General features: G+C 35.0%; 1 protein-coding gene across 1 annotated transcript in view; it reads left to right on the top strand.

Annotated features, from left to right (window-relative positions):
• The window catches only part of SLC26A5 (solute carrier family 26 member 5), a 48,495-nt gene extending 33,653 nt beyond the window's left edge, over positions 1-14,842 (top strand). Inside the window, exons 13-18 of the mRNA XM_074195295.1 lie at positions 4,599-4,668; positions 9,311-9,403; positions 10,640-10,747; positions 11,614-11,829; positions 14,066-14,120; positions 14,658-14,842. Coding sequence (XP_074051396.1) covers positions 4,599-4,668; positions 9,311-9,403; positions 10,640-10,747; positions 11,614-11,829; positions 14,066-14,120; positions 14,658-14,842 — 727 coding nt within the window. The remainder of the gene's footprint in view (positions 1-4,598; positions 4,669-9,310; positions 9,404-10,639; positions 10,748-11,613; positions 11,830-14,065; positions 14,121-14,657) is intronic.
• The last annotated feature ends 3,523 nt before the right edge of the window (positions 14,843-18,365 follow it).

Below are 18,365 nucleotides of genomic sequence, written 5' to 3' on the forward strand. Positions count from 1 at the left end.
AAGCGGAAAATATGAGGGACTTGATGAACTGCATGTATTCCTGTATAGAAAAAATGACACTGATAATACTCAAATGAACCTTCTCAGTTAATAGAGCAGGTAGAGGGAGCTTTTATAGTAGAAGCACAGGAGAAAGCTGAATTTGAAGATAAAATATGGTGTAAAAATGGAGTCAATAGAAAAAAAGGGAAATGTAATGGGAGAAAGAAAAAGGAGAGGGGGGAATAGGCCAAGATATCTCATATAATAAGTTTTTTCTTTATTACAATGAGCTATTGCAATATGGAAGGGGGGAAGGCAAGGGGGAATGAGGGAATCTTCGCTCTCATCAGAGGTGGCTAGGAGAGGAAACAGCATATATACTCAATGGGGTATGGGCATCTGGAATAAGAAGAAAAGGGGGGACAGGGGGAAGAGGGGATGTGAGTGATGGAGGAGAGGATGGACCATGGGTGGAGAGTGGTCAGATATAACACATTGTCCTTTTTACTTCTTGCAAGGGGCTGGGATTGGAAGGCCTGCCCAAGACCATAGGGCCAGGTGGATGCTGGGCCTAAGGGGTGGGTGGGGGGGGGCTCGGGGCCTCTTGGCCCCAGGACCAGGGATCTGTCTGCTGTGCCACTCAGATACCCTACAGCAGAGATGGAGTGAAAGGAGAGAGAAAATATAGTACATGGTAGTGGAGAAATACGAAAGGAGGGAGTTGCAATCAGCAATGGCAATGGTGGAAAAGTATGGAAGTAAGTTTTGTGATGGACTTATCATAAAGAATGTGATCCACCTGTGACAAAGTTGGTGGTGTTGGAACAAAGACTGAAGCACATTTTTCATCATTATTATTATTATTTGGGGGGGGGGTGCAAGGCAAATGGGGCTGGGTGGCCTGCCTGGGGCCACATAGCAGGGTGATGGTTGGGTGTATTAGGCCAGATTTGGACCCGGGTGCACCTGGCTCAAGGGCCAGTGCTCTGTCCACCACCCAGCCACCCCTACTATTATTACTATTTTATTTTATTTTGGGTCTTTTTTTCTTTTCTTTTCTTTTCTTTTTTTTTACTTTTTGCAGGGCAGTGGGGTTGGGGTGGCTTGCATGTCACACGGCTGGGTAATTGTTGGGTGTATGGGGCTGGATGTGGGCTCGAGTGCTCATGGCTCCAGGGCTTGTGTTCCATCCACTGAAATACCTAGCCATACCTACAATTATTACTATTATTTTTTATTTTAATTTTTTTTCCTCCCCTTTACTTTATTGCTCAAGCAAGTCTATATTTTGTGGGAGGAGGGGTATTTCTGTTTAATCTTAAACAAGAATATTTTATTAATGTATAAAAAACATTATTTGTAGAAAAAAAGAGAATAAATAAATATTTTTAAAAAACCCAGCCTAGGTTATGTGGAGGATGATGGGACCATTAGTAGAAGTGGGGATAACAGGAGGGAAGATAAGACCTATTTGAAAATATTAAATTCAAGTTTCTGACAAGGACAGTGGTCCAGCAAACAGGTGGAAAAAGGAAATTGGCATTGAATGACAGATCAGTTTTGGAGATAAAGATTAGGAAGTCATCCACATAGAGATTAGAAATAGTCAAAATAGAGTTTGGAATACCAAAAACAAAAAATATGAATTGAAAATAGCTGACCTCATTCTTCTAGATAGTCTGTTTTATATCATCTTCAGTTTCCTTCTGTTCCTTTGTAACAAAAAGACTATAGCAAGCTAATTGTAGCCCTAAAATGTAACTTAAGCATTAATTCTTATCATTGCTTTTTAAAAAAAAAATTATTTTCATTTTATTTTTAGGCAATGGGGTTAAGTGACTTACCCAAGTCACACAACTAGGCAATTATTAATTGTCTGAGGCTGGATTTGAACTCAGGTCCTCCTGACTCCAGAGCCAGTGTTCTATCTACTGCTGCCACCTAGCTGCCCCACCATTTGCTTTTATACTTCTAATTCCTGATACTCAGCAAGTAAAACAAATGACCTTACCAAGTACTGTTTCCCATACCTACAAACTTTCTCCCTTCTCCTCTGTAATTCAATCATTTGTGTGATGTATGGATTAATTAACATATTATCGATAATAAATTAATAAATTCATTCATTAAACTGAAAGTGATCTCTCTTGCTCCCCCTTCCCTCCCTCTCTCTGTGTCTCTGCCTCTCTGTCTCTGTCTTAGCACTTTTCCGTACTGCACCTTAATGTATTTTATACTATACTTTTTTTTATCATATTCTGTCTCTGTGTTGTGTGTGTGTGTGTGTGTGTGTGTGTGTGTGTGTCTACACAAGTATGAGGGCAGCATTCCTGGGCTGTGGAGGGTGGGGAGGGGTAGATGAATTTTGAGAGTAGTCAGGTAGAAAGGGACCAGGTTCAGAAAGATTTTGAATGCCAAAGGATTTTACATTTGGAACTGATAGGGAGCCCTGAAGTTTACTTAATGGAGTTTGAGGATTACATGGTCATACCTGTGATTTAAGGAAATCCTTTGTCAGCTGAGGGTAGGCTGGAAGGGTTAGAGATTTCCAACCAGAAAGCTATGGCTGGACTATTTTCAAGGTGTGAAGTGGTGAAGAGACTACATAATCGTGGTTGTGGCATCAGAGGAGAGAAGGAGGATTTTGTGAGAGATGGAATGAAGCTAAAATCTATGAGACTTTTGGTTAAGTGACTGGAAGCCCAGTGATGCCAATTATAGAAATAAAAAAGTTTAGGAAGAGGAGCTAATTTGAAATTCAGATAAAAGTCTGTGTTTAAATGATAAAAATAATCCAACTAGAGATACCTTGGGTCAACTGATGATTCAGGATTGGCACTGAAGTAAACTAGAGTTAAGTTGGGAGATTCAGGTCTTATTGATTTCAAGTCTAGAGCTCTATCTATTGAGTTGTCTCTGGGATTTGAAAAAGAAAAGGAAATAGCAAATATTGTTTCAGCACCTCCTCACTCATCTTCCTCTTACTGTAAGTTTTTACTTCCTTTTCCAGATCTATTCCTGTTGATTCTTTGACTCAGTCAGCTGTACTCAGTATTCTTTATACTGTTTCTCCATATCTTGGAAATGAAAAAAGATACTATTCTTTTAAATCCATACAATTTGGTAGAAATGGAAAGGAATTCTGAAGGGAATAATATCCCTTTCTCTTGATAATTTCCATCCCTTTGCTCTTCCAAGCTAGATTCCAATTTTTGCATTTCTATTATTATTATTATTTTTTAGTGAACAGTTGTTTAACATCCAGCATCCATCTTAAAGCTTAATTTATGAAAAGGGATAGGAGTTTCAAAATCTAAAAATACCAGGTTATAGCTTTTTAAAAATACATTAAATGGATTTTAATAAAATTTTTAAGGAACACTTTCCCCCCATGTTCTTGTCTAATGGTTTTTTGTCATGTTTTTTCCTATGGAACTTTATTTGCAGAGACACATAACTAGACCTTGAAGTATAGGTAAGATTTTGACTAAATGGAGAGAAGATGAGAAATGACTGAAAAAGAGTGACTAGCATGAGAACTTGGAATGAAGAAAGACAGAGGTGTTCACAGGATAGCAAAACTGTCCTACCCACAGGAGGGAAGAATTCTTTTTGAGGAGTAGTGGAAGAAAAGGCTATATGGTTATGGTGAAACCATACTATGCTGAGTTTGAAGTTTCTCCTTGGAGCATCAGGTAGTAATTGGAGGTTGTTTTTTTTTGTTTGTTTGTTTTTAGGAAAGAAGTATCACAAGTGTGTTTTGCAAGGATATTTCAGTGTTAATTCTATTAATTCAGTGTCAATATATATGATGAATTCAAGGGAAATTATGATTAAAAGGAGAGAAGTCCTTCCTCTGCTAAAAGGATTCCCTCTCCTCCATCTAAGCTGTAGAGCAAAAAGTAGAACAAGGTCCTTCTCATCTATGTCATGGATCTATTTAGTACTATGGTGAAGTCTGTGGGCTCCCTGAATAATGGTTTTGAGGATTACAAAGGAAAACAATTATATTAAAATACTGTCATCGATTTTTTTAAAAGACAAATTTATAGACTCCAGATTTTGAAAACCTGGCCTGGCCTAAGATATAAAGTATAGACTAGAGAGTAAGGAGAACTGGAGTTATAGCCTGGACAAATCTGATCTCTACATGACTGTGCATTTCTCTCTGCCTCATATTTCTCCTGTCTTTGAAGTATCTGCTTCCCATTCTTGAGGAGATTGTAAAAACCTATGTATTAGTGATCTAGAAAATGGTGTGTTGTTTTAGATAGTCTGAAAAGATCAGACAAATCTTAGTGTAGCAGATAGAGGTTTTGAGTCTGGATGACCTAAATTCATGTTATTCCTCTAACACCCACTTGTATGACTCTGGGCAAGTCACTTGAACTCTAAAATTAAAAGCTCCTAAAGAATTACAAGTCTTCATTGATAAAGGGATTTTTCACACTGAATATTCTCACAACCAATGAAATCCCAACTTTAGACCCAAAAAGGAAAGAAAAAACTATATTTATCAGGCATTGCTGGTTTTGTTGATACTGATCCATATGTATAAAAATTGTTTCTTTTTCTTCATTTTAATAATATTGTAATATGTTTTCTCTTTCTTTCAGTCCAACCTACACAGTTCTGGGTCAACTTCCCAACACCGATGTGTATATTGATATAGATACATATGAAGAGGTAGGAATTTCTTCTACACCTTTACTTCAGTACTCCTTCCATTGGTGTAGATTACAACTCCTCTAAATCTTCATGGATGATTCTTTTGATTCTTTTGATAAAATCATAAAATCAAAAAAACACAAAATACAATTCATCACTTGGTAATCAACCTTCTGATGATAAGACCCTATAAACTTAAGGAAGCTGGTCCTACAGAGGACAGACACACTATGCATTTGAAGCCTGAACTCAAAGCCTTTCTTACCTAAGAAAACCTGCCAGAACTTTTACTCTGTTAAACTTTAAGGAACCTAAGGTGTCACTTCTATGCTACAATGAGACCTCCAATCAGGACTTGAGTGAAAGCAAACATTTAAATGATTAATAAAAGATTTATAATAATACATTTAAATTTTAAGATTTACAGAATACATTTCCAAAAAAGCAAACTTATGAAGCAAATAAACTGCACAATTATTATTTTCCCCATATTATAGACAAGAAAACTGAGATTCAGATAGGTTGTGGCCACTATATAGTCACACATACACACACAGAGTCCACTAGTAAACTGATAAGCTCTAAAAATCAGAATTCATACCTAGCTACCAAGTCCAGAAGTCTTTTCACTATGCCAGAAAAGTCTACATAGTCCCTAGGGGGTAGGAACCCATAGTACTGGCAATACTGAATTTTATTATTTTTTACTAATTTCTGTTAATTTTGTAGACATGTAGTGATACTTTTAAGTTTCTTTTACATTTTCATTTCTTTAATTGCCAGTTACATTTTCCCATATGATTTTGGAGTATTAACTGTTTGTGTCCTTTTACAGTGCTGTCTACTCTGCTATTAAGTTGCCTTAACTCATATATATATATATGTATATATATATGTATGCATATATATGCATATATATGTATATATATAACTTATACAACAATCCTTATATAAATATTATATAACTATTTAATAACATATAGGAATGTAATTGGGTTTTTATGAGTATATATACTGCAACTTTACTGAACTCATTTGCCTCTAATAAATTGGGAGTTAATATCCTTAGATTTTCTAACTCTATAAATATGTCATCAGCAAGTAACAAACACACATACACACATACAAGAGTAGCTAGGAGGCACAGTGGATAGAGCACTGAGACTAAAGATAGGAAGAACTGAGTTCAAATCCAGCCTAGACACTTACTAGCTAGTTGACCCTGTACAAATCACTTAATCCTATTTGTCTCAGTTTCTTCATCTGACAAATAAGATAGAGAATGAATTGACTAACCACTCCAATGTTTTTTACCAAAAAAAGGAAAATCTAGATGGGACCATAAAAAGTTGATTACAACTGAATCAAACAAACAACAGTATCTCTTGTATGTATTTATGTATATTTACATGTTTATACATGTGTGCAAGTATAGGTATACAGCCATGCAGATTTCCATGTGTGCATGTATGTGTTGCATATGTGTATCTATACATGCTACATATATAATGTATATTTATTTATCTCTAATTTCATACCTTTTTCTTCCTTTATAGCCATGACCAACATTTCTAATATGACTCTAGATTAGCACAGTCTACATAAAAGTTCTCTTCCACTTGTTGCATTGAAATATTCTTGTATTATACAAGAACACAAGTTTTGACAGGTTCTGGCAAGCTTTGAGTGCTATGCTGGCAACTGACTGTGGACCAATCTAGCTAAGTATAAAAAAGCTCATCACTAGGAATCTGGCCAACTAAAAAATGAATTATTTGGCCATGGTAAACCATACTTAATAGAATATATATATATGAGAAATCCTTGCTCTTGTTTCTTCATTAAATATGGTTGATTATTTTTAAATGTATATACTTTCTCAGTATTAAGGGAAAAAACTTTCCATATTTTCTCGACATCTATTATAATATAGAGTTCATAGTATTTTTCTGAGTGTGTTAATTCTTCTTTCTTTATGTATGCCAACCTTGTGTTCTAGGAATAAACATTACTTAATTGGAATCTATATTTTTAATGCACTAAATTCTATTCATAAAAGTTATATTTAAGATTTTTCCACCTTCCTTGTATTTTTAATTCCTGTTTCATACTTTTAAATATTATTTTAAGAGACTACTTCTTGATGCAAGCCATATCCCTATTTTCTTATGTGCTTTGTGTTCAAAATAGCATTATATCACCAGCAAATTTGTGTTTTCTTTTCTTTTTTGTTCTTATGACAGTGTCTGGCACATAGTAAGCACTATATAAATATTAACTATTACTATTACTGCTATTTTATTTTTTATTATTGTAATTTTATATACCACCCAGTTTTCTGGCTAAGTATTACCAGAGTAATATTGGTTAGTTGTCATCCTTAGTTCTTGAAGAGGATCAACTGTGGCTGATCAGACCAGCATGAGCTTGGAGTACTCTACACAGGTTGGGCACAGATAGTTCATGTGAATATTTGGATTCTCTAAATTTGTACATTTTGAGATTCTTTTGAGCTACTTCAATTCTGCTTTGCTCATACAGCATAGCACTTTTTCTGATGAGGGCATACCATGCTGGACAGTCCTGTGCCCAAATTGTAGAATCAATTACAAAGTTCTTAAGAGAATATCCTTGTATAGTTTTTTCCTGAACACCACGTGAGCCCTTGCCTTGTATTAGTTCTCCATAAAATAAATATTTTATTTTTTTCCATTTATATACAATAGTAGTTTCTACCTATCATTTTTGTAAGGTTTTGAATTTCACAATTTTCCCCCACCCTCCCTTCCCTCCCCCTCCCCCCCCACAGGAGGCAGTCTGATAATCTTTACACTGTTTCCATGCTATATATTGATCAAAATTGAAGGTGTTGAGAGAAAAATCATATCCTTGAGGAAAAAATAAAATATAAGAGATAGCAAAATGATGTGGTGCATAATTAAAGTTTTCATAAAATAGTGTTTTAGGCAACTGCCATCATTATGTGACCAGCACATCAGAGTTGCATGCTCTCCAATAGTTGGAATGTTTGACAGTTTAGTTTCGAGAAAGGACCTCAGTGTCTAGTACCTTATTCTGCTGAGTGATTTTCATATGCTTCAAATGGAAACAATTCAGTTTCCTGGCATAGTGTTGGACGTATCTAGGACCAACTGTTGATTTATTACCATATTTGCTGATACAGTAGTTGAAAATGAATTAAGGAAATTATGAAAAGTTTCAACCAAAGCTTAATACATTGAAATACATCTGGAAACATTCTATTGATTGTGCCCTAAACATCTTTGACAATTATCTGATGTCCATCTATAAGGAGGAATGTGCTGGTAATGATCCCTAAGAGTAGGTAGTCAGATGTCATATGTTCAATGAAAAACATTACAAGTTTTGACTTTAAAGACTCTTAGTCCCATAGATTTATTGGCTGAACAGATTCTATCAAAGTGAGGAATTTGAATTTCCCTTTCCATTCCTAACTTGTTCCATACTTCAGTTTCTACTCCTTTAAAATGACAACAAATAAGTGTTGATGAATATTCACAACATCCTGAGAATGGATGGGAAACTGATGTGTATCGTGTGTCTTTGTTCTTTTGACTTCAGAGTATTGCTATTTTGTAGCTATGTATTAAGTTGTGATAACACTCTTAGGCTATGAAACTATCTATTCTTTTCCTCTTCCATTTTAATAGTTAATAATGATGACTTCAAATTTCCTTGAATTTGAAAACCCCCTTTCTTCTGAAGATCCCAAAGTCCCTTGCAATATGTTCTTTAGAACAATGTTTTGTGGCTGACATAAAGTTCTTGGAATTTCTTTGAAGAAAACCTCAGAAAAAAAATCAGGTATTAGAGAATAGCATTGATCTTTACAGTTGTTCATTATATCCACATAATATCAAAAAAGTCCAAGAATTATTTTTATATTCTAACTTCTAAATTGAATCCCAAGGTGCAATGAGGCATCTTTAGGGGCTCCAAAAAACTACCAGGATAACAGTCAGTAGTTTTATACATCTGATTTATCACCTTTTTGTAAATTATATCACCAAGATTTGGATCAAAAGGGTCTTGCAATCTTAAAAAAAATTTGAAAACACATATTAGAGAAACCTCTATTCCTTTAAGGAATTGTTACTATTCTTAGAACTATGTGAGAACAAAATTATTGTATATATATAAAGAAAAACATACATATATATATTATACATATATGGTATAATAGCTCTAACACTGATGTGGATTCTTCAAGACCCTTCTTTCCCATTCTTGTCCTTCCTACCTAGTTTGAATCAAGCCAGTTTCTCAGTTTATCTGATTGTCCTTTCCTTTTGCTTAAAATCACAACTTCTTCCTCTTCATCTTTTCTTTCTTTCTTTCTACCACATTCAATTTCTAAATTATAGTTTTTGAGAGAAAGAATAAAATTAAAAAGATACGGGAGAAATCAATTCTTTCAACCATTCTTAAGCTTTTTGTTTTTTCTCAGTATTAGGTTCTCTCAAATATGAATTGAACTGGGAGAGATTATGAACTTAACAGTAATGTGTAATATGATTACAAGACAGTTAACTGTTTTAGGTAGAGTTGGGAAAGGGAGAAATCTTATTAATTCTGAAATTAATATCTTCAAGTATAATAATAATATCTTATTCCTCAGGTGAAAGAGCATCCTGGGATAAAAATATTCCAAATAAATGCCCCAATTTATTATGCCAATAGTGATTTGTACAGTAGTGCATTAGCAAGAAAGGTGAGTAAAAGAATCTTTGTAGAAGTTCTTGTTCTTGAAAGTTTTTTTTCCTTTTGCTTATATTAAAACTTTATACAGAATTGCCCAGTTTGTAGAATAGCAACCACATGCTTAGATGTGGATACATTCTAGAGATTCTCCTCACAGAGAAATCCTGTACAGATAATAAAGATTTATGCATAAAAGGAATTTGTACTCAATAGAAAATATTTCAGACAACTGCCAAAGTTTTTTCTCCAAAGCCTTCTCTTCTTCATTGCTATTTCAATTCCTCTGATTATATCAGGAAGAGAATCTCTATTAGTTACTAATTTCTGTTTTTATATCTTATACTAATTGATTTCAAAGGAGTGGGGTAGCCAGGGTTGAGATTGGGAATCAGGATATAGCTGAACACATGGAGAGTTGTCAGAATAAGAGTAAAAGCTACCAATCTACAAATCTGGAAAGTTTCCATTTGCAAAATTAGGTGCCCTTTTGCCTTTGTTGTGTTTCAGTTGCTCACTTGGATCTGACTCTTCATGACCCTGTGAACCTATACATTCCAGAGCTATTCAAGCATGGGGTCTTCTTAGCAAAGAAACTGGAGTTATTTGCCATTTCCTTCTGTAGTGGATTAAGGCAAACAGAGATTAAGTGACTTACCCACAGTCAAACAGCTAGTAAATATCAGAGACCAAATTTGAATTCGGATCTTCCTGTTTCCAGATCCAGCACTATCCACTGAGGCACCTAGCTGCCTCTTTTTACCTCACCTCCCCCACCACAGGCCCCTGTAAAATCATGCCTTCAGCTCCCATAGACATTATGCTACCAATAAGAAAAACACATATTTATTTTAATAGCTCTCTAAATGCATCTGAAGGGAAATCATTCTCTTTTTTCAATATTCAATATAACCTCCACCCTCCAAAGGAAAGTTGCATAGACCTAGAGTCAGGAATTCAAATCCAGCCTCAGATGCTAGTTCTGTGACTTAAGGCAAGTGACTTAACCTGTTTACCTTAGTTTCCTCATCTGTAAATGGAGCTGGGGGAAAAAAATGGTAAACCCCTCCTGCATCTTTGCCAAGAAAACCCCAAAGGGATCCTAAAGAGTAGAACTGACTGAAATGACTGAACACCAACAATTTATATCAAATTCACTTTGAGGACTTTGAGAATGGTGAATTTGGGTGGGCCTTTGGTAGACAGAAAGCAGATTTGCATATACATTTAATATTGCATTTTCTTAAAGACGGGAGTTAACCCAGCACTTATAATGGCAGCAAGGAGAAAAGTCCTGAAGAAGCATGCCAAGGAATTAGGGACTCAAGGCAAATCCAAATCTTCAGTTGTAAAAGTAGTGAGTATTTAATAAATTATTTTCTACCTTCTTGATCTAAAATGTTTCTTTACTTTATTAAGCTACACAACATACAACTTCTAAAAAAGGGACAAGAAAAAATATTTTAATGAAGTAGTTAAAGTGAGAATAAGCTTTTTACAACAGTATGCTCTTGAAATTCCTATCTATCCATTAACATGTGTTTCAAGTGTCACATTTCCTTAAAATATTATCTGAGGACTTTCCTTCATCTAGGACCTTACATGCTATGAAACTTGCTTTTCTCTGAGGCATTTAAGTATGATTTTGTACTTTAAATATTTGTACATCTATTACTGTACTCTAAGCTCTGTGAAGGCAGGGACCTTATCTGCCCCCAATGACTAGCACAATATTCTGCACACGCAATGTACTTAATAATTATTTTTATTCAGACTTTTTGAAGTGATATCACTAAACTGTGAAAAAATCATTCCTTTTTAAAGTCATTTTAAGCATTCAACCTTTGTTCTAAGTTTACTCATGTGGAGAAATAAAGGACCTGTTGAGCTCTTCATCCATTTAGACCTTCAGTTTCTATAATTATTCATCCTTATTCTCCTAAGTTATTAATTCAACAAATAGTAAGTAAATATTGTGTAAAGCCCCCCTTTAAAGGGAAGGAAGAATCAAGTCTTAATGAGTTGCATTATTGAAGAAGAAAGTAAGAAAAATTCAAGCTCATTGCCTAAGACTTTCAGCACTACAGAGTGCTGTCATGGGGAACATAGGTAGTGTATAAAACATTTTCTATTACAAATCATACCCACAATCAAAAAATATAAGTAGAATATGTTCACAAAATAGAAGAAATGCGGTAGAACTCTGGTCTGTTCTAATTCTAGGATGAGGATGCAGAAGCAGGTGGGGAAGAAGAGGCAAAACAAGAAGAACAGATTGAGGAAAATGCAAAACCAATGACAATTGAATCACTGGTCCAAAAAACATTTCCAGAAGAACTGGAAAGGTTTTTGCCCCCAGGGCCAAATGTTCACACCATGATTCTGGATTTCTCACAAGTCAATTTTATTGATTCAGTTGGAGTAAAAACTGTATCTGGGGTAAGTATCTCTCCTCCCTGCCCTTCTCAACAAAACAGCAATATTTGTTATCACCAAATAAATCATTAAGTTTTCAAATTTTACTTCTTCTTGTTAATATTCTACACTTTTTTTGGCTTTTGGACGTAAAAAGGCAACCCATGCTAAATCATTTAGTTTTCTCTTCTCCCTACTTCCCATAGCAAGGATATATAAAAGTAAAAAAAAAATGCAGTAATACTACAAAAGTGATTCTCAGGAAAGATGTATTTATTGGGGACAAAAAAGAGCAAGTGAAGTAACTTGCATGCCTTAAGGACCAGAAGTCATAATTTATTATAAATCAGTGGAATCCTTTCTCCTCTTCTTGAAAGTCTTTTTTTGATCCTACTATGCCCTCAAATTATTGTCTTCTTTTCTCCTCCCTTTCTCTACTAGATTCATAAAAAAGTTGTCTATTCCTATTGTCTATTGCCTCCATTTCCTTTCTTTTCAGCTTCCTTCAAAGCACTGAAGTCAGGAAGACCTGAGTTCAAATACAAACTCAAGACTCTGTGTGACCCTGGGCAAGTCACTTAGCCTGTTTTGCCTGTTTTCTCAGCTGTAAAATAGGAATAATAAAAGCATCTACTTTACAGAGTTATTGATCTGAGGATCAGATATTTGTAAAGCACTTAACAGTGTCCAGCAGAAAGTATAAATGCTTCATTTCCTTCTCATTCCCTCCTCTATTCCACTTATAATCTGGACTTTGATTGACTTCATTACTCAAAAGAAACTGCTCTCTCCAGAGTTACCAATGATCATGTCTTTTATGACACATTGTCTCACTCCTCAGCTTTCTTGACTTCTCTGTAGCAGCTGACACCAAAGCGCCCTCCCTTTTCTCCCATATCCTCACTCTTCTTGAAGTTTTCATGGTACTACTCTCCTTTGGTTGTTCTCTTACATTTCTGATTACATATCAGTCTCAGTTTGTTTTGGGTTTTTTTAGTTTTATTTTTTTTTTTACAAGACAAATGGGGTTAAATGGCTTGCTCAAGGCCACAGCTAGGTAATAGTCTGAGGCTGGATTTGAACTCAGGTACTGCTGACTCCAGGGCACCACTTAGCTGCCCCCTCAGTCCTTTCTTTTACCGTAGTCTTGGATGCTATTTGTCTTTCACCCAAGGCTCCTTCTTGGGACCCCTTTTTTTCCTCTACACATTTTCCCTTTGGGACTTCATTGACTCCCTCACATGGTTCTAATTATTATTTCTAGTAGATGATTCTTATATCTTGGGATCCAACTATCATCTCTCTTTTGAACTTCATTCCTAAACACCAACTACTTATACATATTCAAGTCAATGTTCACCATGCCCAAGACAAAACCTCATTAGCTTTCTCCCAAAGTCCACTTCTCTTCCAAACTTCTATTGTCTACACCACCATACTTCTAACCATCCAGTATTGCAAGTCCTTGATTCCTCTCTCCCTTACACCATTTAGCCAATTAGATGCCAAATCTTATTGATTCTTCCACATCTCTTTTATCCATCTCTTTTTTCTCTTCTCACATGATCGCCATCCTTCTACAGGCTCTCATTACTAGTTGCCTAGACTATTTTAATACCCTCCCAATTGGTTTAGCTGCCTCGTCTTTTCCCTAAAATTTCCTTCATTCAACTACTAAAGTGATCTTCTTTATATGCAGGTATGTTGATACCACTCCTATAAATTATCCTCTAAGATAAAAAATGTTTTTGTCCGTCATTAAAATTCTTCACTTCATGGCTTTTCCAATCTATCCAATCTATCTGTCTTGTCTTATTATACATTACTCTCCTTATGTATTAGCACAGTCTGGCCTTATGTATAACCTCAGACTGTCCTTCTTGCTATCCCTCACGGATTAAATTCTGTTTCTTATTATTCCTATGTCCTAGGCAGCCTTCCTTTCAGGAATGTAATTTATACTCTCCTCTTAACCTCTCAGAATATTGTTTCCTTCAAGTTATTCACTGCATGAGGACTTTTATAAACTTCTCTCTCCAGCTGCCTTATCCCCCAAAATTACCTTGAATTTGGCATATGTTTTGTACATGTAGGCCCAATATCCTCCTTAATCAAACATAAGTTCCTTGAAGGCAAGAACTGTTTCATTTTCTTTGTATCATCAATGCTTGATACAAAGTAGTTGCTTAATACCTGTTGATTAATTACGTAACACAGAAACATATCAGTAGAAACTAAATTTATTTTAATATCTTTACAGATACTAAAAGAATATGGAGATGTTGGTATCTATGTATATTTAGCTTCATGCAGTGGTAAGTAAATAAAAACCTGAGAAATCTTAGCATATTCTTTTGGTTCCTTTGTTTAACAAATATGTTTTGAAAACTTTCTTAGCTTTTTAAAAGTTGTTAATAGCAATTCATTTACCAAAAACTACACTTAAAACCAGGTTTGAAAATTAACCACTCAAGTTAAAATTCAACTATTTATCTATATGGAGATACCGCCTTAAAGCTGAGTTGGAAAAAATATGGACCAATTCATTTCTAGGCTGGTAAACCCTTAGGAGCATTCCAAGGTGACCATAAGTATAAAAAGATTTCATGTTAGAGTAATAATTTTATTTTTCTAGTAGATTAAGACTACTTTGTCATTAACCAATTAGCCTTTCCATTTTACATCATTTTTATATGTATCACATATGTACGTACATATTTACATTGTTACATACACACACAAACATGCAAATACACACACACAAAATATATATATATATATATATATATTTAGAAATGATGCTTAAATGTGAAATCTAAGGGATGAATTAATTTGCTTTTCTTGTCTTATAGCCCAAGTTGTGACTGACCTCACTCAAAACAGATTTTTTGAGAATCCTTGTGTAAAGGAGCTACTATTCCACAGCATTCATGATGCAGTTTTAGGTGCAAAAGTTCGAGAAGCCCTTGCACAGCAAGAAGCCTTAGCTCCACCTCCAGAGGAGGACTCTGAGCCAGTTGTTGACCCAGAGACATAAAGAAGGCATTAAACACCTAACATTATAAAATCTCTTGTGAAACTAGGTAGATATTTTGAAATACCAGACATTAAGGATTTTTTGCTTTTGTAGGTAAATTCTATTAGTTGAGAACTGCTTGATTTGGAGGGTGAATGAAGCATATCAAGATGTGTCACTTGCTTGTATTTTTTATTTCCAATTACTTCCCCTCAAAATTATTCAATATCTTCTGCAACTTTGTGCATAAAATTTACATCTGTTACTGTATACAGTTAGTTTATACTGTATAAATGAGGATGAACTCCTTGCTTTTTCTATATGATCAAATATCCTTCTAATGGGCATGACTGAAGGGTAGAGAAAAGCAAGGCGTTTTTTTTGCAGGAATTAGTATTTAGTTTTTCAACTTACATGCAAGTTACACGTTTTTTTTTAAAAAAGTAGAACACTTCATTATATAACAAAGCATAAATATTAAAGAATGAAATAGGTAGGTACAATTTGGTACCTTTCTCTGCAATATAGTTTATCAGTCATGGCTTAATTTAAGCCTAGTTTTATACTTAGGTTTTAAACATTAGAATTTCAATTCATCCTAAGTTTTTATTCCTTCCTGGCATGTTAATAGCTGGACTGCTTCAGGACACTTTGCTATCAAAATTCTTATTGTTATACTTATTACTCTGATGAGGCCTGTTTGCAGGTATCAATCTTAGAGCCAAGGGAAGAACATTTCCTGATAATAGTGAGTTTTCCTTTTCTAATTCCCAGGTATCTCTCTTTCTCAGCCAGCCTAATAAATGTCAAAGGAAGATGTCTGTCCTTTGGTTCTAGCTTCCCTACTTCTCCAGATTAGTACATAGTACATATTATGTGATATTGCTCGTCTATGTGAAATCTTCTCCCCTTATTTCAAATCAGAATTTCCCTGTTATTTTACTACTGCTACTTCAGCTTGCCTAATCAAACTTCTTTGGTCTCTGTATTGTGCTTCTCTTAGTAACCATCATACACAAGATCAGATACATCTGCTTTCTGATACAGACTGCCTTCTGAAAGAGCATATAGTTATAAAATTTCAGTTTATTCTAGAAACTTTTCTAAAAGGCCTGTCATTTTTCAATATCAGTATTTTGAACAGAACTTATTAAGGATTTTAAACAGATTCATGTGATTTAGCACCAGTAAGTCTAAAAGCAATACTTTGCACATTATAGCTGCTAAATATTAGTTGATTGGTTAACTATTTGATTCTATTTTACAATATTTTAACCTTTCCCATATTTTTATTTCTGTATCATATTACTTCTGTTCTTTGTTTATAACAATTCTGACAATGTATATAAAAACTATTAAAATCTGTGTGGGGGAAGGGAATATATTTTACTAAAATCAGTTATTTTGTCTTTTCAACTCTGTTACATTCAAAAATCAAGGTTCCTTTCGGGTAAAATTTTTATGCAGGATCACGGGATATATTAAAATTATCTATTTTTAGATACTACTTTCAAGGACCTTTATTTTCTTTATTGCTTTGGTATTCCAAGACATTTAAATTGCTACTTCTAAGGCTTTCCATACTTCATATCAATTCTGCCTTCAGATTTAGAAAGTAATGGATGATTTTTAAGTTAAGATTGCCCAAATTTCTGTTCCAAGAAATTTATTAATAGATTTGGGATCTCTGCCCTGCCATTGCTACCTTTAGTTACAATCCAGAGGATCCTTGTAGGATAGACCTGTGAGAAATGCAATCATGCTGCCCAAGTCCTACTCCAAATGAGGTTACCATTGCTGATCTATACAGAAGTATGGGTATGATGTCAGTGAATGAATGTATGTCTGACTTTCAGCAAAGGGGTCAAGGAATTCTCAGTTCCAGACAGAAGCTACCTCTACAAGTCTTGTAAATAGGAGGCTAACCATCAGTAATTAGCCATTCATATTTATATTGTGCTTTATTGTTTACAAAGTGCTTTCCTTCTAACTTGATGAGGTAAGTAGTTTATTTTCTCCAATTTTCAAATGTGGAACTGAACCCCAAGAGGTCTGTAATGGTATCATGGAAATGGTGCTCAGCTTGGAAACATGATTTAGATGGACTCAGACCACAGCTCTGACACTAGCTGTGATCATGGGCAAGTCACTTAAGCTGAACCTCAGTTCCCTCAGTTAAAAAATTGTGGATACGACCTGTAGTACTTCCTTCACTAGGTTGTTGCAAGGATAAAATGAGAACATATGTAAAGCACTCTGCAAACCTTAAAGTTAGCCATATAAATGTCAGCTATTAAAGTTATTTGCTCACCACCTAACTTGTACATGGTGGAACTTGTCTTTAATACTCTCCAAACCATCTATGCTGCTTTTCACAGCTCCATACACAAGGATGGATATGGCTAGTCCCTGAGTTCTCCTATATGCTTAGTCTTGTGGGCTTTATTCTAAATACAACATCCTGTGGATCTCCCTTTTCATATAGCTGCTTCTCTAAAAAAGAAACATGTATATGATAACTGCCATTTTTGGTGTGAGGAGTATATTGTCTTCCCAGGCAGGTATGTGCGTTTGCGAACGAGTAGGAAGACTGGAAGAAGGCAATCAATTAAATTCAGCCCCAGGGTTGGGGGACATGAGGCAGCGGGAAGATTATCTCTGTGTTGGGGGGAGGGAGGGAGGGAGAGGGTGGGTTGTGTGACTTTGTGTGGGGATTAGGGAAAGGGGTTTGTATCTATTTCTGTGTGCCCCTCTGTGGGGATGGGAAAAAATGTCTGCCCGAGTAAGGGGTGGGAGTGTGTATGTCTGCCCCTTTAAAGGTAAATAATGCAATTTCAATTCTGAAATGACATTTGACTATGTCTTCTGTAAGCAAAATAAAAATATCTGTATCCTTTCAACAATATACTTACCAAGTATAGTTGCCTTGGTGTGTCTAGATTCCTACTAATGTAAGCAAGTGCTGATGACAGATGAAAGTACTGTAATACTGTTATGAGATACCTCAAATCAAAACAATGTAAAATGGTTAAAACATTCAAAAGCCAGCAATATTCCAAGTAGCCTACCAGCTCAACCATTTCTCAAAGTAAGGTCAATCATTACACAAATGACTTGGTATAATCTGTGCCCACAAAACCATAAATAAGAATGGTTTTCTTCCAATGTAAGAAATGTTTTGAAAGTGTATAAAAATTTGTTTATAAACCCACCACATTAAAAGTATTCAAGAAAAGGAATTTATAGTGACTCTTCTTTTGAAGCCAAGTTTAATTTTGTATTCTGAATTAACATTCACTGATTTTATGGACTTTTGAGTTGTGGGTTTTCATACATCATTTTTCCCAGGGGGGATACAACTATACTGTTCTGAAAAAAGTCACCAACTGCCCATTGTTCCCACTTTTCATAGTAATATGTTCTTATAAACAGTCTCAAAAAACAGATCAAATATTCCCAGTTTTTTTTAATTGGGTAGAAATATATCTGACCAAAGATTCAGCTTTAATTAAATCTTAGCAATGGACAGCTGAATATCATAAAA

Source organism: Macrotis lagotis, chromosome 7 (genome assembly GCF_037893015.1).
Source record: "Macrotis lagotis isolate mMagLag1 chromosome 7, bilby.v1.9.chrom.fasta, whole genome shotgun sequence".
In the NCBI taxonomy this organism is placed as follows: Eukaryota; Metazoa; Chordata; class Mammalia; order Peramelemorphia; family Peramelidae; genus Macrotis; species Macrotis lagotis.